Source organism: Tiliqua scincoides, chromosome 1 (genome assembly GCF_035046505.1).
Source record: "Tiliqua scincoides isolate rTilSci1 chromosome 1, rTilSci1.hap2, whole genome shotgun sequence".
In the NCBI taxonomy this organism is placed as follows: domain Eukaryota; kingdom Metazoa; phylum Chordata; class Lepidosauria; order Squamata; family Scincidae; genus Tiliqua; species Tiliqua scincoides.
In genome coordinates this window covers 310,502,205-310,525,387 of record NC_089821.1, presented here as the reverse complement: position 1 = coordinate 310,525,387, position 23,183 = coordinate 310,502,205, and the positions used below count along the sequence as shown (strand labels likewise).

At 48.5% G+C, this 23,183-nt stretch overlaps 2 protein-coding genes across 3 annotated transcripts in view; one reads left to right on the top strand and one right to left on the bottom strand.

The window, feature by feature from the left end:
• Nucleotides 1-446: 446 nt before the first annotated feature.
• Nucleotides 447-19,238, bottom strand: GPR137C (G protein-coupled receptor 137C). The gene is made up of 7 exons (XM_066624394.1): nucleotides 18,897-19,238; nucleotides 11,796-11,839; nucleotides 10,191-10,419; nucleotides 8,278-8,427; nucleotides 7,032-7,157; nucleotides 4,725-4,849; nucleotides 447-3,715 (listed from the first exon to the last, which is right to left on the bottom strand). Exons 1-7 carry the CDS (start codon nucleotides 19,236-19,238, stop codon nucleotides 3,547-3,549), a joined length of 1,185 nt encoding a protein of 394 aa, XP_066480491.1. The 3' UTR covers nucleotides 447-3,546.
• Nucleotides 18,906-23,183, top strand: part of TXNDC16 (thioredoxin domain containing 16) — a 54,468-nt gene continuing 50,190 nt past the window's right edge. The window contains exons 1-2 of one of the 2 annotated variants that reach the window (XM_066630001.1): nucleotides 18,906-19,136; nucleotides 20,259-20,398. The gene's annotated coding sequence lies outside the window, so the exon portion shown is untranslated. Of the gene's footprint in view, nucleotides 19,137-19,773; nucleotides 20,016-20,258; nucleotides 20,399-23,183 lie in introns of those variants that run through there. The other variant, XM_066629994.1, reaches the window with a different exon arrangement.

Below are 23,183 nucleotides of genomic sequence, written 5' to 3'. Positions count from 1 at the left end.
AGCACCACATGGGCTGCTGACCCCATGATATGAATGCCCAGGAAATATTAAAAGGAGGGTGAACAGACGCTTTATGAATCTGGTCAATGCCACCATCAATCATATGTAGCTATGCCTACTCTTAAAGTAGCAAGAGATGCAACTTTCTACAACTTTTGAGGGGAGCCATGGAAAAAGTAAAGTTCAGTATGCACAAGTTTTAAAGTTCACAATCTTCTGAACAAGACTGGACAAGCAGCCACTCCACTCACACCAGTCTCTGGCTGGACTTCTCTTGCACTGGCTTTGTGTTCTACCTGCTTGACTAACTTCCAGAATTGGAGAAGTCCCATTCTATAAGCAAGGTGACAAACAAGATGCAAAACCCACCCCAACTTCTACAAACTGAATCTCACAAGATAAAAACCAAGCTTCTTTATTTCAAGACATAAAACATTACAGTGACAAATGACAACTTGGTACATTCATTAGCTGCAGCCACCTTTCGCAGCTTGGGCTTTGCAGGAAGGAGAACAGGCAAACAGTGTTAGATGAAGTCCCACTCATGAGATCTCACTCCTTCATTGACAAAAGCCATGGATTCAAAGGAAGAGTTGGATGTCAATGGTTTCAGTAAAACACTGGACTGGCCTGCTTTGGAGCAAAGGCTTTCAGAATTCAGTAGTTGTCCGTGCAAATAAAAAGGATCTATCTTGTGCCAGTCATCAGCTACTTGCTTTTAAGTCTCTGTTGGCTGCCCCAGAGAAGAAGATCATCTTTAGTCAATGCAGTTCAGTGCAAAAGTTGGACAAGGAGCCTGTAGCCCTTTATACAACCACCTCCCTCCCCTGAAACTAAAAGTGCTCCAAGTGCATTGTAAAAATTCATAATTGAAAATCAAGAAAGTAAACACTAGGGGGGTTGGTGGCAGTAGCACAACCTGTCTTTGGTGCCTTTGGGTAAGAAGAGGGTAGCAGAGAGAGATCAGATCCTTATTTACCACAAGTCAAGGAGCAACAGTAACTGAAGGATCATGACTCCAATTCATACCAGTCAGGGGGAGCAATACCATGTTCTGGTACTCCTGGGAAAATGACATGTTAGTGTACATCTGAAGTGTGGCTACTGTTTAGATGTCAGTATTCACATGTGAATATAGACACACCGGTGAATGTCATCTCTCAGAGGCAACTGTCAGCAGTTCCCACACTGTACTAGTGCTAGCCTACACAGGTTCTGAGTGTTTGCTGCAAGACATCTTTGAACACACGCAATTTGCTTGATCTGAGTGCACGGTGGCCAGAGGAAAGCTGTTCTGCTGGTGGACCTGCATGTTTCGAGAAGACACTGAAAGTGCCTTGAAACCGGAAAGGCCCAGAGCAACAGCTTAACTGGGTTTCTGCAGAGAAAAGCAACTTGCAGTATTAAATGATGCTGTTCAATGGATGGAAAGATTTACCCTCTAGATGAACTACTGTGATGTAGTGTTTTGCTTAAGAGAAACTTGGGAGAATCGGCAGGGGTAGAGAAGAGAAATTTCATTCTGGACCAGTACAGTAGGGGCATTTCTAGAGCAGCCCCTGGAAGAGAGCTGCAGAGAAAAATGGCTCATTGGCCCCACAGAGAGATTTCAATAAAATCCTACATAGCAGGAACATTTCCTAGGAAGTCAAAGTTTAAGAACCACTGCAGAGCTCAGAACTTGGGTGGTTTCAGGCAAGTGCCCCAGCTGCTCTCATACCTATTATCTTAGCCCTGAAGGAATCTGGCTGAGAAGCTGGGCAAGCCAAGATCAAATCCAAACTTATTCAGTTGCTCTTAAAAACGCACAATATACTCCCCATCACTCTTACATTTCAATTCAAGTATAAATACAAGCCCCGTCATGGAAGCCAACAACTTACTGCTCCAACCACTAGTTAGGGGAGGCCCTCTGGTTGTTTAATAAGGCAGCTTTCCATAGCAGAAAATATGGTATTTTAACTTTCACATCATACTACACTCCATTTTGGATCCAAGATGTTGGAGGCAAGACCTGCCTCTGCCACACAGTCACCTGGGAGCAGAATAATTTTCAGATCTGCATAGCCAGGATACAAACAAAAAGGAATACTTGTTAAGAGAACATAAGCCATGTATTTAGCTTCCCAAGGACCAAAGCCTGGATAGATGTCTTTTAGCACATGCACACTTGTCAGAACTAACCCCCCTTCCCCAAAGAAGGTCAGAAGGGACTTCACCAATGTCCACACACAACTACTTCTAGCATAGCTGCCTCATCAACTCTGGACACCAGGACTTCAGTGACCAGGATGTAAGCTACCAAGCACAGGGGATGACCACAACTGAACCTCAGGAAGACATAGCTGGTTCACAACTGGTGTCCTACATTCCAGCCATTGCCTCAAGAAGCCACTGTTGTGTGTTTGCTACCCAGGAAACACACCCCCTATTTCCAAGTGGGGAAGATGTAAGGACCTCATTGCCAAAGTTGGTTCCAACTGCAGGGCCTACACAAACACAGCTATGACTCCACTCAGCCCATCCTGCTACAGATCTCACAGCCCTCACCTCCTACTCTTTAACAGGAGGGGAAGAGTTTACTGTACTCTGCTTCACCTTCCTATCAATTTTTCCCTACCCCAATCAGTTTTTTTTGGAGGTTGCTAAGCAACCCACAAGTAACATGCCACTTGGGATTGCTAAGCAACTAACAGGGCCTTCATTCCTCCCTGAAGCCTGCAAGCAGGCAAGATGAAACCAGGTCTCACACCAGCTGGCTACACAGAATCCGAGGAGAGCATGCAATTAACTCTCATCAGAAGATTGCAGATTGCCATTTCTGCTTTACAGTAAGGAAAGTAGTCCAAGTACAAGATGGATGCTGGAGCCAGCCCACCGGACACAAGTGATCGAAAGGAGCACAACACAAAATTAGGACTTCCTTTGATGGTCCCCGAAAGAGGCTGCAAGTTGTTAGCCTTGTGAGAAAATGGCACCCCTGTGATGACACTTCAGTTAACATTCTCTGTTATGGTCCCCTGTTCAACAAGCATTCTCAAGAGTTGTACCAGAGAAGAGAGACTCCTTCCCCTCCACATCTGAAATTGTTTGCACCATTAAATATGTAAAGATGCTCTAGTCACTGTAGGAAGACTAATACCTTTCCCATCTACAGGTGTGCAATTAAAAGTGTCCTGAACAGTCCTCCCATGTCGCTGGCAAAGGAAAAAGCCAGGACACAGAGAATTGTTCATTGGAAAGGTTCAGTTAAAAGTGCAAATATCCATCGAGCAGTCAAATCCTACCAAGGTCCAGGTGTGTCTTTAGCTGCCAAGCTGCTGTCCTCCAGGAGGCCTGACCCACTGAAATAAGACACTTTTCTGGACCCTTCTTCAGTACTGGCTTCCATCATCGAAGGTACCGCATAATAGTTGGCCTCGCAGTCCAAAGTGCAGAGCAAAATCCTTCTGGTATTAACAGAATAAACGGGAGCCACCAGAGGTGTCTAAAGGGAGTTGTGTTCTTCACATCTGAAAGAAGCCCCTGCCAAAGGCTACTCCAGAATCAGTTCTGTGGTGTCAGGTGCAGGCTGTGATTTCTTGGCTCCAAGGCCCCCTGAGTGAAGAGCAGGGGGGCAACATCCAAGGTTGGAGCAGACAGGGGAGGAATCGTGACACAGCCATCGCTCCTGGTCAGAGAACCATACCAGCCAGAGCTTTGAGGAGTTGCCAGACTAGGAAGAGAAAAGAACAGGAACCTAAGTAGGGTGATCTGCAATCAATGCAAGTGCTAATTTTAACAAAGCACTTCATTCACAAGTGCTCATTCTAACTGCATTATATCAGCATTTGATTTCACAATGGAACACTGTTGGAGGGCATTGGATGGAACCCTGCTGAGTCACTGCAGGAGGTAACAGGTGGTTTGCAGCTCAGGGATAAAAGAGTTTGCAATTGGTATGTCCAGGCTTAACTTGGCAGAAAGTATTCACATGAATCTGAAATGGGTATGTACAAAGTCTATTTGTACATCTCCCTTTTCCCCCTCCTGCACAAGAAGCTCCAGAATGAAGAAATACAGCCTAGAATTCTACCAGACCCTCCTGGTAGCAGGTAGATTAGAGCAGCTCTCAGTAACTAAGAACCAGCTTAGCTATCCAAGGAGAGAAGTAGCTACTGTATATAAGGTTACAGCCTGTTCTCCCACCCACCCCCCACCCCCAACAAAGGACTCCAAGAGACTAAAGTATTATAAATCAGCAGCTGCAGTTAACACTAGCTCAAAACGAGGATCAAGTTTTTGGACTTCTCATCAGGGAGCCAGCAAGCACCTCCACATCTCCTGAAAGGCCAAGATAAGGTTCTGTTCTGCACTGAGAAAGGCTACTGCAGCATTTCCACTGCCAGCAGGTCCCTGCAACTGGCTGGGCACTGGGACCTTAGGACTAATCTGCGGGGAAATTCTTTTGATATGTAGATCAAGCAGGAGGCTTCTGCAGAGCAATGGTATCAACAGTCAAGGCTTTAAGCAGCCCAGCTGCCAAGAGCCTTGCCATGAAGCATCCAACTCACTGCTCAGAGAAGGAAAATACCTGCCTCAGTCCCACGTGTGCAATATGGCACTGATTAAGTCTAGGCTGCTTTAATGGGCCGTTGCAAGAACGACTGAGCTACACCGACTCAAGACAGATCATTCAGAGTCCACTGCACTTATTGAGATGTTGTCCCAGGAGCACATCCCACCTTCCTCCTTCGCTTCTTCCTCCACCAAGCCTTGGAAGGTCATCATCGCTATCGTACCGCCTGGGATTGTCAAAGAAGTAGGCCCGGGAGCTGTAACTGTGGCTGTTGACCATTCCAGCAGATGTCTGATGGGCAGAGAGAGAGAGAAGCTATTTACATAAACTGAACTAGATTTGAGGGGAAGCCACAAGGAGAGAGGTGCAGATCAGAGAGGAGTTAGTCATGAAGAACACTCTGACCTGGGGCAGCTGACCTGGGGCAGCTGGCTAAGCCAAATTGCAGAGGAGGATCCGAGGGTTCCTTTTAGACTAGGACTTCATTTAATAAAAAAGGCATAGATCCAAATCTATGAGGTCTCTCCTTCACCACCATCTGTTTTATATTTCCATAGTATTGTACACATTTTGTTTTGAGTCATTTTAAATTAAGTTATTGTGTGGAAAAAGCTAGATATAAATCTTGTAAATAGTCTGGGCAAGGTGGTAGCTCTGCCTTCCATTTGATCAAGTCTTCTGCGTACTTAAAATCTCAGCCTTTTCAGCCATAAAAGTTGTTCATTTCAAGTGGCTGTAAACACTCCCAAGAACGTTTAAGGAGGAAGAGCATTTAGTGACCAAGGTCAGAGTATTTAATCAATTCTTGCAGGAAAAGGTGCAACAGGAGTCAAAAGGGGTCACAGAGTATCCCATACCCTTCAATTTGCCAGTGTCGAGTCTCTTGTCCATTTCTAGATTTTAAGCCCCTGCCCTGCAAGCTTCATGTACACTACAGTAACGGCTATATGACAAACAGCAGCAGTACAACATGCTGCCCTTGGACTTCCAAGCTTCTCTTTGGAGCAGCTCTGAACCTCTTGCTAAGACAGGATGCTGAACCCACACCAGTTATCAGACTGTGCTTGTGCAGAAAATCCTACAGACACTGCCTGCGTGCATAGCCACTCACCTGTGACTATAACCAGACCTGTGTGTGCCACACTGTCTTAAGAAAGCAGAATGAGTGGTTGCAACAGAATTCTCTTTCCAAGAAAAGAGAAAGAAATTCTAGCCTTTGCAAATGTTGAGATATGCTTGAGCATGCAGAAAACCTCAGGAGCCAGAGGGTTCACTGAATAAAGGTTGGGGACAGATCATAATCCAAGAATCTTATGTTCTTATGGCTGTTCTTATGTTCTTATGATTGAGACATACAAAATTATGCAGGGGATGGACAGAGTGGATAAAGAGATGCTCTTTACACTCTCACATAATACCAGAACCAGGGGACATCCATTAAAATTGAGTGCTGGGTGGGTTAGAACAAACAAAAGAAAATATTTCTTTACTCAGTGTGTGGTTGGTCTGTGGAACTCCTTGCCACAGGATGTGGTGACGGCAACTGGCCCGGACACCTTTAAAAGGTGACTGGACAAGTATCTGGAGGAAAAACCCATTACGGGGTTCAAGCCATGATGTGTATGTGCAACCTCCTGATTTTAGAAATGGGCTATGTCAGATGCAAGGGAGGGCACCAGGATGAGGTCTCTTGTTATCTGGTGTGCTCCCTGGGGCATTTGGTGGGCCACTGTGAGATACAGGAAGTTGGACTAGATGGGCCTATGGCCTGATCCAGCGGGGCTGTTCTTATGTTAATCTGAAGAGGTCAAGAAATCATGTGCTTCCATCAGGTGGCCACATCTTGAGGCCCACTGCTAAACATAATGGTTTTGCAGATTTTTTGTGAAGATGCAATACATACATGGGATTGGTACAGACCAAGGGCAGCATCCACCTTTCAGTCCCTCTTCAATTCTCTTAAAAAGGATCACCAGAGCACTGAAGCTCTGCCTTTGGACCACTAGAACTCTCATGCTCTAGAACTCTTTTGTCCTCCCTACTATTTCTGGAGGATGCTATGCAAAATAGAGAAATCACGCAAATCATCCTAAATTACAAGTCTGTCTTACCATGACAGTATTTTAAAAGCACTAGCTGCTCAACATCACAGCTGAAACCCTGCAGTTCTTCCCTTAGCAATCCAACCCTGAAACCACACATCGTCCTCCATTCTGTATCAGGTTACCAAACAGCAAGCCAGTCCTGCTGCACAGAATTAGAGAAGGGCCTGCAAGGAGGGGGTAACCCTCTGGGCAATCCCCCATTACAGCTTTTGGAACCGGACATCTTTTTTATGGCTGGGAGTTGTCCCCCTTTTTGTTTACTACTTCCTATTAATTTTAGGCTCCTCTCAAAGTTCTATTGGTTTACTTTTAATACCACATAAAAATGGAAAAGTAGTTGACAAGAATAAAATCCCACTCTGCCATACCAGGTTTTGTGCCAGCCGCTGGGCCCTGAAGAAGTGGACCACAAAGGTAGTTGGAACAAACTCCCAGAGGAAAAGCACCACTCCGAAGACCATATACTCTTCACTGCTTACATCTTCCCCTCCAACCTGCAGGACACAAGTAATCAAAGGTCACAGGACAAGACTGTAGGCAAACAATTCCATTTTTTCATTATCTTGATGACAGACTTCACTGTGTGGGGGCTGCCCTAGAAAATGTAGGACCAGCTGAACTTGTTTCCCTTCATTACAGGATTTTCTGAGCACCACCAAGCAGATCTCAAACAAGGGGAACACGCAGCCCTTCCATTTCTTTCCATTCCGGAAGAGGACCTCAAGCTCAGCAATAGAACATGTAGTCCCAGGTCACCCTGTGGCATCACTAGGGAAAAGACTTCTGGGGACCATGGAGAGCCACAACCAGGCAGAACATGGAAAAATTGATTACTGGGCTGGGGCACCTTCTTTATGAGAAATGGCTATGGCATTTGGGCCTCTTCAGCCTGGAAAAGAGGTGCCTGAGGGGGGATATGATTGAGATATACAAAATTATGCAGGGGAAGGATAGAGAGACACTCTTTCCCCTCTCACATAATATCAGAACCAGGGGACATCCACTAAAATTGAGTGTTGGAGAGTTAGGACAAACGAAAGAAAATATTTCTTTACTCAGTGTGTGGAACTCCTTGCCACAGCATATGGTGATGGCATCTGGCCTAGGTGCCTTTAAACGGGGATTGGACAAGTTTCTGGAGGAAAAATTCATTATGGGTTACAAGCCATGATGTGTATGCACAACCTCCTGATTTTAGAAATGGGCTATGTCAGAATGCCAGATGCAAGGGAGGGCACCAGGATGAGGTCTCTTGTTATCTGGTGTGCTCCCTGGGGCATTTGGTGAGCTGCTGTGGGATACAGGAAGCTGGATGAGATGGGCCAGTGGCCTGATCCAGCTGGGCTCTTATGTTTTTTTCTCAAAAGCCAATTCATAGGTTTGTAATGCAAGATTTTTTTTCACAAAAGCCAATTCATAGGTTTGTAATGCAAGTTCTCTCCTAGATATACAGGTTACACTGAAAAGCCAGAAGCAGGGCTCCTTCGGTTCATCAGCCCCCATTGGGGGTACAGGAAGGGGAACTGGGTGAACTTTATGCTCCATTGACTTTGGACATCCTGCATCTATTTTATAGGAAGTCCAAGAGCCTCTGGTTTAAAGAGCTCTTGTTACCTTATCTGAAAGGTTGTCCCAGCCATAGTTGAACGGGCTTGGCACGTGGTCTGGAGAGATTGCAACTGCTATCAAGTTATAGAAAGCCCTTGAAGAGAACAAGAGGACAACAACAGAACCCACAAGGAGAGCTTGGCAGACGGATGTGCCCTAGAAAGAGAGAGACACGCACAAGGCATTAAAAATACAACAGGTTGGTACACAGATCTTTCCCCTTAAGTGGTTGTTTTATGCTGGGTAAATTGTGCACGAACAAAATGACCCAGAAAAGGCACACATGAAAAACCAGCTTTTAAATGTTTGAGAGCAACCAAGTTCATGAAAGAGTCAGGTGTAACTGAACAGGTGCCTGGTGTTCCAGCAACCTCAAGAATGGTGGATGTGGACAAGGCTGGTAATGGCAAGACCGCTCACACGGGGGATCGACTAGCCTAACTACCCCTTCAGCCAGAGGGAGATGCTACTAGCAGGGTTTTTGACACACAATGGAACAGCAAGGGGTCCTTACCTCCAAACCTTTCCCTTGCTCTGCCCCATCTTTCTGCCTTTACAGGTTGTCCCTCATTATAACAAGGTTGGATCTGTACTTCTCCTGTATATCCTACTCTGCTAGCCACATGAGCTTCCAGAACTTCTGCTCTGCATGTTCTTCCCTTCTGTCTCATATGCCACAGGAGCCAGAATGGCATCTCTTCAAACATGATGTGGGTGCTGGAAGGCTAGTGTTGTACTTGTGTGTTGTACTAGTGTTGGGCTTATTTGCCTGGAGTTGTACCCAGTGGAGTGTTGGATACACTAACTGGGAATGCACATCTAACTCACTGGATATGTTAAGGCAGTGAGCCAGGGTTATATAGGATTGGTCCATGGAGCATGACACTTTCCCTTCAGTGAAACATTGCACCATGGACAGACCAAAAATTATGCCGAGTAAGCTGATACGGAGGATGAGCATCCATCTAGAACTGGTCTCTTAAAAACTGATCAAGATATCCGAGAATAACTTTTTGACAAAAACTAGATCTGAACTGGTAAGCCTCTAGGTCAGCAGGTGCCAAACCTTGGCCCGCGGGCTGGATCCAGTGCCTGGAGAAAGCCAGCAGAGCTTTCTGTTCCACACTGCAGCCTTGTTTGTCACACCTGATCTTCTCCCAACCTTGCACTGGCCAGCTGCTTCCATCTGTCGCCCCATTAACCTCTGCATCCCAATTCCCCAGGGGCTTGGCTGGCCAGTGTGTTGCGGCTGGGGAGAAGATCAGGCACAACAAACACGGCTGCAGCATGGAACAGAATGTTCAGCACCCCCAGGGACATTTTTCCAGATGCAGCAGTCCTGTTTGGAGACTTCTGCTCTAACCAGGAGCACAAACAGACCTAGAGAGAAGGGAGCAAAGCCCCACTGATCCTCTCCTGATGGCAATTGGGCTTTTTATACCATAACCTCCTTGCCCAATTATTCAAGGGCAAGCAGGGCCTGATCCATGCCAGGAGGGTTACGGCAGGTTTGGAGGTCTTGGAATTCTCCCAAATCATCAGAAACATACTAGAACCTCCACCTATTTCAGAGTTTGCAATCTTTAGATGTCAAATAGGGCCAACAAAGACACACACACTCAAATCCAGAGGATGACTTGGCCCAATCTAACCTGCTTTACTACCAGTACCAAATGCTACTCCCTGCATACTTTCAAGGACATCTGGGCAACCTGAAGGCCTAGAAGCTCTCTTCCTCCCACCACAAACATTTGCATGATTTGTTCTGCACCCAAACATGTTGCCCTATCAATGATTCTTGTTGGAATATCCAATAAAATGAAGATGGCGTTTCACCTAAAACAAAGAATCACTATGGGACCAGTCCAGTTGCCCACCACCCCCTATTTAGGGCAAGGAGATTTTAATCCTGCTTTTACCTTGGACTCGAGATAAACATTGGCTGAAGACATTTTGGCTAGTTTGCACATGCAGCAAGCTAACCAGATGGCACAGAGAATGAAGAGACTGTCGTTGATTAGAGCACGGGTGAAAACGGTCCATCTCAGCTGGTTCTCTGAGACACCATCACGGGCCAACAACGCGCATGTCAAGTTCACAAATATGAAGAGAAGACTAGTGATTATGGAGCCCATGTACAAGAGGGCCCTAGAAACAAAGAGAAATATGAAGTTGGTACTAAGCTTCACTCAAGTAATAGAGTCAAACTGACCTGGAGAGGTGGGGTGGGGAAAAAATTAGATCTTTGATTTCAGTCTGAAACTCCGTACTAGTCATATTAGTCAACTGCCCTATAGCATTTTATGCCACCAACCCTCTTGTAATTTTTGGTAAATTTCAATGAAAGTGCTGCTACTGCAGTGAATGATGCCCCTAGAGTGCTGGGGGTCCAAGTGACTCTCAGTTCAAACAACTGTTCTGTCTATAGGCTTAGACCAGAACCAGTTCTTTCCATTTTTGTAAGAAAGATTGAAAGCATTGCAATGAAACCTTTATCTGAAGCCACTTGGGTCTCACATCGCGTTTGTGACTAGAAATGTGAGTCTGCTGTTTCCTGTCTGTCTTAGTTCAAGTGCCTCTCATAGCAAGATTCTAGTTTTTAAAGAGTACATTTTGGGGGTGGGGGGAATTGAAGGTTGATTTGAGTATGTACAATTTTCACCTTGAATGCTAACTTGGAATCTAACCCTTACATATGATGCAACCACACTGTACATATTTTTTAGAACCTTCCTTGCAGGAGTCAACAAAATTTTTTTTTGTCATAGCAGCCTGTCATGGTTATGTTAAAACTTTCCAGTCAAGCAAATGGGGTCCTTGCCTAGCTGACCATTTGCAAAGATAAAGACCCCAGCAGGTGGCCAGACTTAGTGGCACCCACTCAACTGACCCTTTTTAACTGCTTACAGAGAGATTCACACATCTAAGCAAAGCTTCCTCAGAGCCTTATTAAGACAGATAAAGATTGCCTGCAGCCATCTCAGCATTTCAAGACAGCCAGAAGAATAGGGAACCAACAGTCACAACTTGTTTTTGTAAAAAACAGGAATTGTGTGCAGGCTGAGCAAGCAAGTAGCCTGCAAGTTGTTAAACATGTTAATGTAGTCAGTTCATGATCTTGAATCACTCTTGAATTTTCTGTTAGTTTCACAGAAATTCAAGGATCATGGGGTCAGAGACCCCAAAATCATCATACAACATTCACATTGTTAATGCTGTGGGGCATTACGAAACCCAAAGTCTTTGATGTCCTATTACTGTATGGTCAAAAGAAAAACTTGTAAGTATCCCTGCAACCTGCCCAGGTGGTTTCTACAACTTGCTTACTTTATGGTACATTTAATCCCCACACTGGATTAGGGCACTTTCTTTAGCTGAGGGTTAAGTGGAGTATTCAGAAGACTTTGTTCTTTGCTACTAGTGTCATCTTACTTTCCACTAGTTAATTTCTTTATAATTTGTTCATTTAATCCAGAATTAAAGTTTACAGCAATTTAAGTAGATCACTCAGAGATTATACTTACTTGTACTTGTTGAATTCAGCTGCACACTTTACTTTGAAGATAACCTAGGACAAGAGGAAAAATTCCTTAGTGAAAGATTTTAAAAAGCCACAATTTTCAGAAGCCCAAGGATGGATCACCGTAGTCTTCATACAGGAATAAAACTTGTACACAAACTCAAGTCCAGCCTATTAAAAGCATTCCTACAATTCAGTCCCTCCTACTCTGTACAAAACACCTCTGAATTTATTCTCCCAGGTATTCTATAAATGGACTAGATGGGCCTATGGCCTGATCCAGTGGGGCTGTTCTTGTGTTCTAACTCTATTCCTCTCCTTTCACCTTTCTTATGCACCTATTAAAGACTAAGTCTGTGGGCAGGTTTGTCATTCTTATGTCTGTGCAGCACCTAGTTTTCTTTTAAGATTCATGTTTAGAGAAGAGATGACTGTCCCTCATGTGACTACTTACTCCCAAAACTGGAGAGCCAGATCCCCTGAGAAACCAACAAGGAGAGCAAACAAAGGTAGCTATCCCCCTTTAGTCCTCCTTATCTATTTAGTACTATACCTGTGAACTCCTACCTGTTCTCTTCAGTACTGACCCCCCCCCCCCATTTTTTAAAGCCTTCTAAGGTAGAGGGCACAACCACTCTGAGCTACTGAATTTCATGCATTAAACTCAAATCTGTTTCAAATCTACTGCCAAACATTTTCATATTGGTTACCTCAAGTTCTTATAGGCAAGTGGAAAAAACTTCTCCCCCCTTCAGGTTCCTGATTTTCAGTCCTTTTGTATTATTAATAGTATTTATGTACCACTTTTCAACAAAAAAGTTCACAAAGCAGTTTACAGACAAAATCAGAAAATCTGCAAACAAGCCTGTTTCACCATTTGGGGTCCTTCTCCAAGTGCCCTTGTTGGTACAAGTGCAGCTTGCTTTCATCAGGAGCAGGGCCTTTTCAGTGGTAGCAGCACTTTTCTACAGCCTTTCTGTACGTACACACACACACACCCCCATGTGGTTCCCACACTATGTCAAGGTGGCAAGTGCAAATTTGATTGTTGGGTTCTTCATTGGGGGCGCGTTATTGATGTTGCTGGGCTTTTCTGTTTCATCATGCAATTATTAAAAAGGTTGCTGCACTGGTTCATGCCCTCTGCCTTGGCCTGTGCAAAGCAAACAAGGTGGGCTACAATGGCTTCCGAACCATCCTGGGACTGAAGGAACTCCAATCTGCAGAAACTATAAAGAACTACCTTGGATCACGACAGGCAGACCACTTAGTGCAGCACTGCCATCTTTTACCAGGTGACAGCCTCCTTGGTCTCCAGGTAGAAGATCTTTCCCAGCCCTGTGACCACAAAGCCTCAACCTAATATTCAGACCTAATATCTTCCATGTCCTGCCAGGTGGCAGGACAAAGTTTCAAACACAGTCCTGGAACGAGCTGGAATCCCTAGCATGTATGCACTGCTGAAACAGATGCCTGCGTTGGCTCGGTCATGTCGTGAGAATGGATGATGGCCGGATCCCAAAGGATCTCCTCTATGAAGAACTCGTGCAGGGAAAGCACCCTACAGGTAGACCACAGCTGCGATACAAGGACATCTGCAAGAGGGATCTGAAGGCCTTAGGAGTGGACCTCAACAGGTGGGAAACCCTGGCCTCTGAGCGGCCCTCTTGGAGGCAGGCTCTGCAGCATGGCCTTTCCCAGTTTGAAGAGGCACTTGGCCAACAGTCTGAGGCAAAGAGGCAAAGAAGGAAGGCCCATAGCCAGGAGACAGACCAGGGACAGACTGCACTTGCTCCCGGTGTGGAAGGGATTGTCACTCCCGAATCGGCCTCTTCAGCCACTCTAGATGCTGTTCCAGAACCACCATTCAGAGCGTGATACCAGAGTCTTTTGAGACTGAAGGCTGCCAACAACAACAACAACAATCAATTTATCTTCCATGGGAATACCATCAAGTTGTGGCTCCTCTTTGAAACTTATTTTCTTAAAGGAAGCAGAGGATGGCTAACACGCATCCTTCAAGGTTAGGCTTAGAGCACTCTTCAGCTGTTAACAAAACCTAGAAGCCACATCAGTGCGTGCTAAGTGACAGAACCCTAGATGAGAGATATACTGGACATTCCCATTGCTTGCTCAGGACCAAATTAGTGCTGGGTGGGTACTAGGTACTGGTAGAGTTCAAAAGAAAGTTCTCCCAACCTTCTCTGCTACATTCCATTTGCTCACCTGCTTGGTCGTGGGGGACTTTAGCAGGAGCACATTCACCCTGTTATGTGGCTGAGTGGTACATTAGTTGCTCACAAGTTCAGCATTTTCTCCTGGGGCACTTCTACCCAACATTCAAAGCCAGACTAGTTACCATCTTACAGGACAGGGCAACATTCTGCAACACTACCAAGAACAAGTGCATCTTTGCTTCTCTTAAGGCAACTCACAGGTGCTGCAAGAGCAGATTGCTTAGTCTTCTCAACTAAGATGCTATCCAATTAGAATTCTTAGCCAGTTAACTGGAGCTATAATCAATTAGCCTGAACAGAAAAAAGGAGCTTTGAACTCAACCACTCCATTTTTAGACACTTCCACATGTTGTGGAAGTAAGTAAGATGATTACTGGGCAGGGGCACCTTCGCTATGAGGAAAGGCTACAGCATTTGGGCCTCTTCAGCCTAGAAAAGAGTCGCCTGAGGGAGGACATGATTGAGACATACAAAATTATGCATGGGAAGGATAAAGTGGATAGAGAGATGCTCTTTATACTCTCACATAGCACCAGAACCAGGAGACATCCACTAAAATTGATTATTGGGGGGGGAGGACAGACAAAAGAAAATATTTCTTTACTCAGCATGTGGTTGCTCTGTGGAACTCCTTGTCACAGGATGTGGTGATGGCATCTGGCCTGCACACCTTTAAAAGGGGATTGGACAAGTATCTGAAGAAAAAATCCATTACGGGTTACAAGCCATGATGTGTATGTGCAACCCTCTCATTTTAGAAATGGGCTATGTCAGATGCAAGGGAGGGCACCAGGATGCAGGTCTTTTGTTATCTGATGTGCTCCCTGTGAGAGCACTGTGAGGCCACTGTGAGATACAGGAAGCTGGACTAGATGGGCCTATGGCCTGATCCAGTGGGGCTATTCTTATGTTCTTATGCTTGAGCAGCTGGTGGTGTTAAGATAATAAACTGGGAGCATGTTTTAAATTGATCACACAGTTTAGGAGATTAACCTAACCATCAACTAAACCAGGTCTACATGACTTGTGACCCAGCAAGCAAAAGGCCCAGTACAATGGCCTGCTAGACACCCAACACCCCTCCCTATTTCCACAGGCCCAGACATGCAGGAAACACAGAAGCTCTGAGTGCCACGCATGCACTGTAAGTGCCTGGAAGGTGACATTAGGTCTGGTCTACAAATGCAGGTGGATAAGTGGCAGAGCAGCCAGTACCCTTGAGACTGCAGGCTGAAGACTACATTTCTGAATGCTCCTCTTTAACCAAAAGAGCAAAAACCAGCACAGAAAGCAGTGGGCTGGGGAAGAACCTAGCTGGGCTAGTTCAACTAGCAGAAAGGATTCTCACATGAACATATTACTCCCTACCTGTATTCTGAAGCTGAGCAGTTCATTTTACCACCTCACTTTCCTGCAGGTCTAGACCAGGCCTGATTAAATCTGGCAACCTTAGCAATGCCATATGTTCAGTTTGATCAACCAACAAGGTGCCCTCAATTGGGCAGCAGACTTCCCGATAAAGTTTTAACCATTTCTCCTACCAGTCTGGCAAAGCACAGTGCCACCATGGAAAAGGCATCCTCCCAAAAGAGGCTTTCCTTCAGAGCTATTAATTTCAGTCACATGCAGCTTTGATTACAGAATCTTTGCCACGTATTTTAATCAACCTCCTAGGCGACAGGCCTTGCCAGCACCTGAGAGAGTGAGGTGCACCACAGCACCACAAGAGAACCTGGGACTGCTACTTCATGGAGGGCAATGCTGCTGCACCTCTTGCGCTTGCAAGGAAGTGTGGTTTCCCCCACCACAGAGGCACTCCCAGGCTCCAGGCACTCTTTTCCAAAGGGAAGTGACTCTGCAGAAGCTGTCCTGAACATCCCAGCTCTCACAGGAGGGGGTATAAAGTAATCCATGGCCTGAAGAAGAAACGCAGTCTAAAGTGAGCAGCCCTTACATCTTTTTTTAATCCTCCCAAGACTCAGAGCATCATCACTTGTATAACATGAGATGCCCTGGTTTGAAGAAGCTGCTTGCCTTGGTGCCTCTGTTCAACCAATTTTGCTTATAAAAATGTGTGCCACAACTAGCAGAACCTGAGACTAGAGATACCTCTAACCAAGGGCCCAACATGAGATAAGAACTCCAGTTGCAATTGCACCAAATCCAGCCAAACTAAAGAGGACATCACTTATGGACACCATTCCCATGAGGCATCCACAGTCACTCCTGCCCTGCAAGAAACTGTAGCTCTATAAAAAGAGTGAAAGATCCAACCAGGTTCACTGAGTGACTAACCCAATTACTGTGTCTCAATCTTCACTCAATCTACTTCACAACAGAGTTGTTTTGCATAGGGGTAGAACCACATACATTACTCTGAGCTCACTCAGGGACAAGTGGAATTGGAGTATAGTCAAAGGACAATGTTGTATGCACTACACACATTTATGCATGCTTATTTTGTTATGTTTCAATCATTCTTTTTATATTTTGCAAGCTGCTTTGGGTGCTCACTTGGGAGAAAAGCCAGGCTTAAATTGAACAGAGTCAGATCCACTTCTACTCATGTCAGCAGGGCTTGCACAGAGAACTTCTTGTGAACTGCACCCTGATACCAGGAGTTCTGTTGCCAGAGACACCCTCCTCCTTTTGCTTGATGGGGTCTCCTTGCCACACAGAGGGCCTCTAGAGGCCTCCACATTGATCATAAACATGCAGATCCCTACCCATTCACTTGGTGGATGAGCCAAGACCTGTCCAAGGCCACCCAAAGAAATCATGGCCGACAGGCAGGTCTCAGGTCCCCTCAGAGCCATTTCAGGCCATGAGAGCAAAATGGAGGTGTTGCATCCAAAGGGGAGGGGAGGGGCCACTTGCACACTGCACTGAGGTTCCCTGCAAAACTTAATGCTCTGCACCCCCTCAAGCTACACCACTGGTCTGTACACACCCATGTTTTTAAGCAGGTAAGGTATTCTGCAGCAGACCATGAGTATCTAGTCAGATAGCATGCTCTACTGTGCTCAATGGGGCTTATGCAGACCCGAGGAGGTCCCTTTAGCAGCCATCTCTTTGCAATCTCCCAGTTTTTGTTTTTCAGCTGATTTGAGATTCTGTGCTTATTTTTAATGATGTGAAGCAGCTCTCCCCCCCCCCCCCATGTTGATCATGTGAGCATCTCTGGGATAATGAAATCATTGTTGACACCACAATTATCTCTGGGATAATGAAATCATTGTTGACACCACATCCTAAGTGACAAGACAGTTTTACACCAACCAGAAGAGGGACAGACTCAACTGTAGGTCTGAGAACTAAACAACTGCAATAAAGAGCTTTAGGGAAAGAAAAAATAAAGCAAAAGAAAGAGCATCACCCTGTTCTACAACAGAGTATCCAACTGAAAGGGAGGGAAGAGAGCAGGGACATGCAGTGGGTGGGGAGGCAGAGCCAGAGATAGTTAGGGAGGCAGAGTTAGTTAGGACAGACAAAAGAAAATATTTCTTGACTAAGCTTGTGGTTGGTCTGTGGAACTCCTTGCCACAGGATGTGGTGACTGCGTTTGGCCTGGATGCTTTTAAAAGGGGATTGAACAAGTTTCTGGAGGAAAAATCCATTATGGGTTACAAGCCATGATATGTATGTGCAACCTCCTGATTTTAGAAATGGGCTATGTCAGAATGCCAGATACAAGGGAGGGCACCAGGATGAGGTCTCTTGTTGTCTGGTGTGCTCCCTGGGGCATTTGGTGGGCTGCTGTGAGATACAGGAAGCTGGACTAGATGGGCCTGTGGCCTGATCTAGTGGGGCTGTTCTTATGCTTCAAAAGCACCACTACCACCTGAGGTGTGCAAGCACTCACAACCCATATACTCAGCTTTCTCAAAGGACTCACTGCCTCCCCAGCCCATGTCTCAAAGGTGGTGGTGCTTTCCAAAGGGGTTTGGTGGGGAGGCTCTGCCTCAGCTGCCTCCCCACCCAACCTGCTTTTCAAAGGACTCCAGTGGTGAGGCTCTGCCTCACCCACCTCCCCACCCAGCACATCCTGCAAGACAGCAGGCATTTGTGCCTGAACCTTGCAACTGATGCCAGACAGAAGCGAGTTTATTAAAGAGCTGTTTATTAAACAGCTGATCAGGAAGCCCCATTCAGGCTGGAGCAGGAACCACAGAAATGCCAGCCACCTCCCCGTCCTGACCCCCCCATACCCCAAGCAACAAAGTATCCCAAGACGCAGCAGGCAACTGTCTGCGGGACTAGAGAAAGTCCCACTGCAGGGGGGGGGGGGGAAACGAAGCCCGATCCTCGGGCAAGAGCAGCAGAGCGATGCTGGACGAGAGCAGGGAGAGGAGGAACGCGGCAGCAACAATAGGAGGAGGGGAAGAGGCTCCGGAGAGGTGACGTAATGCCTGGCAGCGGCAGCAGCGGCCCCCCGGCCCAGCTGAGCAGCCTCCCCCTGGAAAGGCAGCGACCCAAGGCAGCTTGCAGGGCACGATCGCCAGAGGGAGGGAGAGTCCGGAGGGCTGCACCGTCCTGGGGCTTCTGGTGGGGCGGACGGGGGAGGAGGCAGGTCTTTGTGCAGCCTCACCAGAAGGTGGTAAACAAGCGAGGCGGAGGCAGCAGCAGGGCCAGTGGCGTAGCTGGAGGGGGGCGCGGCGCCGAGTTTGCAGGGAGTCCCAGCGAGGCGCGCAAGCCGCCCCTCCCCTCCGCTTGGCACCCCCGCTCGGAACGGCTCCGAAGGGGAGGGGCGGCTCGCACGCCTCGCTGGGGCTCCCCGCAAACTCGGCGCCGCGCCCCCCTCCAGCCGCGCGACCGGGAGGAGGCGTGCCCGCCCCTCGCTGCAGCACCCCCGGGGCAGAGCCACTTACCTCCGCGAAGTAGAGGCCGAGCAGGCAGGCGGCGGCGAAGAGCAGGCAGGTGGGCAGGCAGAAGAGCAGCCAGCGCGGGAGGGGCGGCAGCGGCAGGAGGCGGCCGCCCCGGAGCGCGCCCTGCAGGCAGCAGCAGAAGAGGACGGTGCGCAGCGCCGCCCAGAGCAGGCAGAGGAAGAGGCCGACGGGCCGGTAGCCGAGCCGCCGCTCGCGGTAGTGGAGCAGCAGCCAGAGCTGCAGGTAGGCGAAGAGGAAGAGGCCGCCGCACAGCGCCGTGTGCAGGAGGCTCAGCCCCAGCGCCGCCGGCCAGGGGACGCCGCCGGCCGCCGCCGGCAGCACCATCGCCCCGAGCTCAGAGCTCCATGCAGTGCGCTGCACTAGTGCAATGCACTAATTTAGTGCAACGCGCCCATTGAACGCAGTGCAGTCGTGCAACGCACTAATTCAGTGCAATGCACCAGTAATAGTGCAACGCACTGCAGCGGCTCCCGTCGTCCGCCGCCGCCTCTCCCGGCTCTGCGCTGCCCTAAACAAACAATCAGCCCTGAGCCCAGATTATTTGAGGAGCTCGCTCTGGACCACGCGCCGCTCGCCATTGGCCGGCGCCGCGCCCCCGCCCCCGCCCCCTCCCGGCGCAGCCCCCATTGGCCGCGGGGCGCTCCCTCGGGCCCCGCCTCCCCTCTCATCCCTGCCCCGCCACTGCGCTGCCGGAGCTTGATTCTTGGGTTGGCGTCGCCGCCCGCCTCGGGTTTGCACATCAGCTCCTTCGCCCCCATCCCTTGCAGTTCTTGTCCTGGCCGGCTTGTTTGCTCCGCCTTCCTCCGCGCCGCTTACCGGCAGCACGAGCCTGTGTGCGTCTACTCAGGAGTAAGCCCCATTGGGAGCAAGGGGGCTGACTCCCAGGAAAGCATGCGCAGGATTGCAGCCTGGTCCAGCTGAGCAGCAGCCCAGAGAGGGAAGGAGGAGGCGCTGCTGCTGCTGCTCCAGCTCTTCCCGGGCTTGCAAAGGGACGGCTCGTCCCGAGACCCCTGGAGAGAGCCGAGTTCGGTGGCTGCAGTGCGAGCCTCGCGCGTCTACGCGGAAGGAAGTCCCACTGAGTTCAGTGGGGCTTACTCCGGGGTAAGTGTGGTGGGCTTGCAGGCTGGGAGTGGGCGGCGGGGCAGCTGCTGCCAGGAGCCCTTGCATGCGGTGGCGTAGCTGGGGGGGGCAAAGCACTGAGTGTAGGGCGCTTGCACGCCCCGGGGAGGCTCCCTGCAAGACTCAGTGCTTTGCCCCCCCCCGGGACGCCACCGCAAGGCTCCGCTGCGCTTCCAGCCTGGCGTGTGCAGGTGCTGATCTCACATTCTGCCTCTCTGCTTGAAGGAAACCCGCTGCTGGGGGGAGCTTGGAAAGCCCGAGGACCGCCACGGACCTGCGACCTCCCCCTCTCAGAGTGTGGTCACCTGCTGAGCCCAGCCGGACTCTGGAGGCATTTGCAGGAGTGAAGCCCTCCAAAAGCACAGGTGGGGAGGCCGTTCTTTTGGAGGTCAGCTATGGCAGGACTGGTGGGCAGGCAGCGACTGCGATCCAGTGGCGTAGCTAGAGGGGGTGCAAAGCACTAAGTTTTGCAGGGAGCCTCACCACCGCGTGCAAGCAGCCCCTCCCTTTCAGAGTCAGCCATAAACCCTATTTTGCTCCCACTGTCTGGAATGGCTCGGGAGGGGGGGCGCCTTGCATACCTTGGTGAGGCTCCTTGCAAAGCATAGTGCTTTGCATCCCCTCTAGCTACACCACTGCTGTGATCCGACTGCTGCTGGAGAACACCCACTCTCTTGCTGCTGTCCAAGAGAGACCAAAGTCAGGTGAGTGGCCAGAGCTGTGGCCTTGTTTTGTTGTTCCTGTGGCATCCATAGAAGCGAACCAAGCCACAGCTGCACTTGAGCATATGAGCTAGGACTGCTGTAGGGACTGCAGAGATGGACAGCCCAATCCTATCCACACTTTCCTGGGAGTAAGCCCCATTGACTCTAATGGGACTTACTTCTGAGCAGACATGCATAGGATTGGGCTGGGAGGCTCCATACATTCAAATTGGTGGGACTGATTCCCAGGCAAATGTGGTTATGCCTGAGCTGAAGGGGGAAAAGAAACCACTAGAAATTACTTCATAATTGTCAGTTTGCCAATGGGGCTGCCTGCCTTGTGAGGCTGTGGACCTTGAAGTAACGGTGAGACAGGAGTCTGGGTGCTGGGGATGCTTTGATTGAGTGGCACACCCTTTTTGCCCAATATGCCACAACAGTGAGTCACTAGCAGCAGTAGAGCAAGTGGGGGCAGGATTGGTGATAGGCCCCAGACACCACACCAAACATGAGGAAGTGCCATGTGAGGCCCAGCCAAGATGGCGGCAGCGGTTTTTGTGGCTTCCTGATCTGGACCTTGAGAGGCAGTGGCAGCGTGACCTGGCTGCCACCTTGGAAGAGGAAAGGGGTGGTGACAAGTTCATGAAGATGCTGCTTCTGGGAGAACCCAGAAATGATGTCACAATGGGGTCCCGAACTATGTCGCTGGAACCAGATCCAGGGCATGGCCTGAGGACATATGATGTAAGCCACCTTGTTGGCAGTCATGGACGTAGGTCTGATCAGTGCTTGGATGGGTGTGCCACCTTGACTTTCTTGATGGAAAAAGGGTGAGATATAAATGGCATCAATATGTAGAATATGCAGATCTGTGTGCCTTGGTGTGATTCTTTTGAAGCAGAGTAGCCATTGTAGTGATGCAGGCAAGAGCGTAGGCCTGAAGTGCGCCAGTTGGCCAAGCTAGGTGTGGAGAGGGCAGCCATGTTTATTCCTGACTCTGTTAATGTAACATACCAAGATCCAGGTCTACAGAGCTTGCGTCCTGAGTACACTTCTGTACTGCAGCGAGTCATGGACTCTTCACTCACAACAGGAGAGGAAACTGAATGCTTTCCACATGCGCTGCCTCTGACGTATTCTCGGCATCACCTGGCAGGACAAAGTTCCAAACAACACAGTCCTGGAACGTGCTGGAATCCCTAGCATGTATTCACTGCTGAAACAGAGACGCCTGCGTTGGCTTGGTCATGTCGTGAGAATGGATGATGGCCGGATCCCAAAGGATCTCCTCTATGGAGAACTCGTGCAAGGAAAGCGCCCTACAGGTAGACCACAGCTGCGATACAAGGACATCTGCAAGAGGGATCTGAAGGCCTTAGGAGTGGACCTCAACAAGTGGGAAACCCTGACCTCTGAGCAGCCCGCTTGGAGGCAGGCTGTGCAACATGGCCTTTCCCAGTTTGAAGAGACACTTGGCCAACAGTCTGAGGCTAAGAGGCAAAGAAGGAAGGCCCATAGCCAGGGAGACAGACCAGGGACAGACTGCACTTGCTCCCGGTGTGGAAGGGATTGTCACTCCCAAATCGGCCTTTTCAGCCACACTAGACGCTGTTCCAGAACCACCTTTCAGAGCGCGATACCATAGTCTTTCGAGACTGAAGGTTGCCAACTACTATAATGTATAAAGTGGGGTGGATGGCTGAAATGTGACATCACCTTGGAAGTTCCCTTCCTCTGCCTTACTTCCCCCATGTTCTTGTTGCTTGAGGCACTTCCCTACCTGGGTGATAAACTGCTGGGCAGTAGGGTGGGAATGGTGAAGGAGCAGTTCTCAGCCCTGCCACTAGTTTGAAGGTAAAATTAGACCCTTTCCATGCCTGCTTCATCAGGCAGGGCAGACATGCAGATAAACAACCCTGGATACACCCACCGCTGCGTGTTTGGTCCTTGGCCACACCAGCCTGCCAGGTGAGGGTGCACGTATGTCAGTGGCCTACATGAATTGTCCACAATTGCACAGATTTCATTACATGTATAAGAAAGAGCAGAAGAGCAATATGACTTATTTTTGGTAGCCAAAGGGCAGAACAAAGTGCTGGGAGAAGTGTCCAAGTCTCTGCCCCCCCAGCAGTGTTGTGTGCCTTGTCAGCTGTCCAAAAATGACAATTCTTTGGTGATGTGAGCCGCCCCCCCCCCCCCCACCATCAGTGATGGTGTGCCTTGACAATTTTAGCACCTTAGTTTTCTGTTCCCTGTTTCAGAGTCTACACTTGCTTGGCATAGCCATGGAGCCCACAGCACCTTTGAGCAGTGGCCTCAATGCAGCAGCTTGTAATAAGCTCAGGCCATTGATTTATTTTTTACACCCAGTGTAGTCACCCACATTCTTAGTACTTTCCAGATGTTGAAAATTATTAGGAAGGGGCCAGGGACAAAAAAAAGACAA

What these genes read in the sequence shown, in the direction of transcription:
- GPR137C (XM_066624394.1), bottom strand. Translation starts at nt 19,238, where the DNA reads ATGGTGCTGCCGGCGGCGGCCGGCGGCGTCCCCTGGCCGGCGGCGCTG. An exon ending in TCGGCCTCTACTTCGCGGAG is followed by an intron (nt 11,840 to 18,896) that starts GTAAGTGGCTCT and finishes CTCTTGTCCTAG; the next exon opens with GTTATCTTCAAAGTAAAGTG. An exon ending in GCTGAATTCAACAAGTACAA is followed by an intron (nt 10,420 to 11,795) that starts GTAAGTATAATC and finishes CTTTGTTTCTAG; the next exon opens with GGCCCTCTTGTACATGGGCT.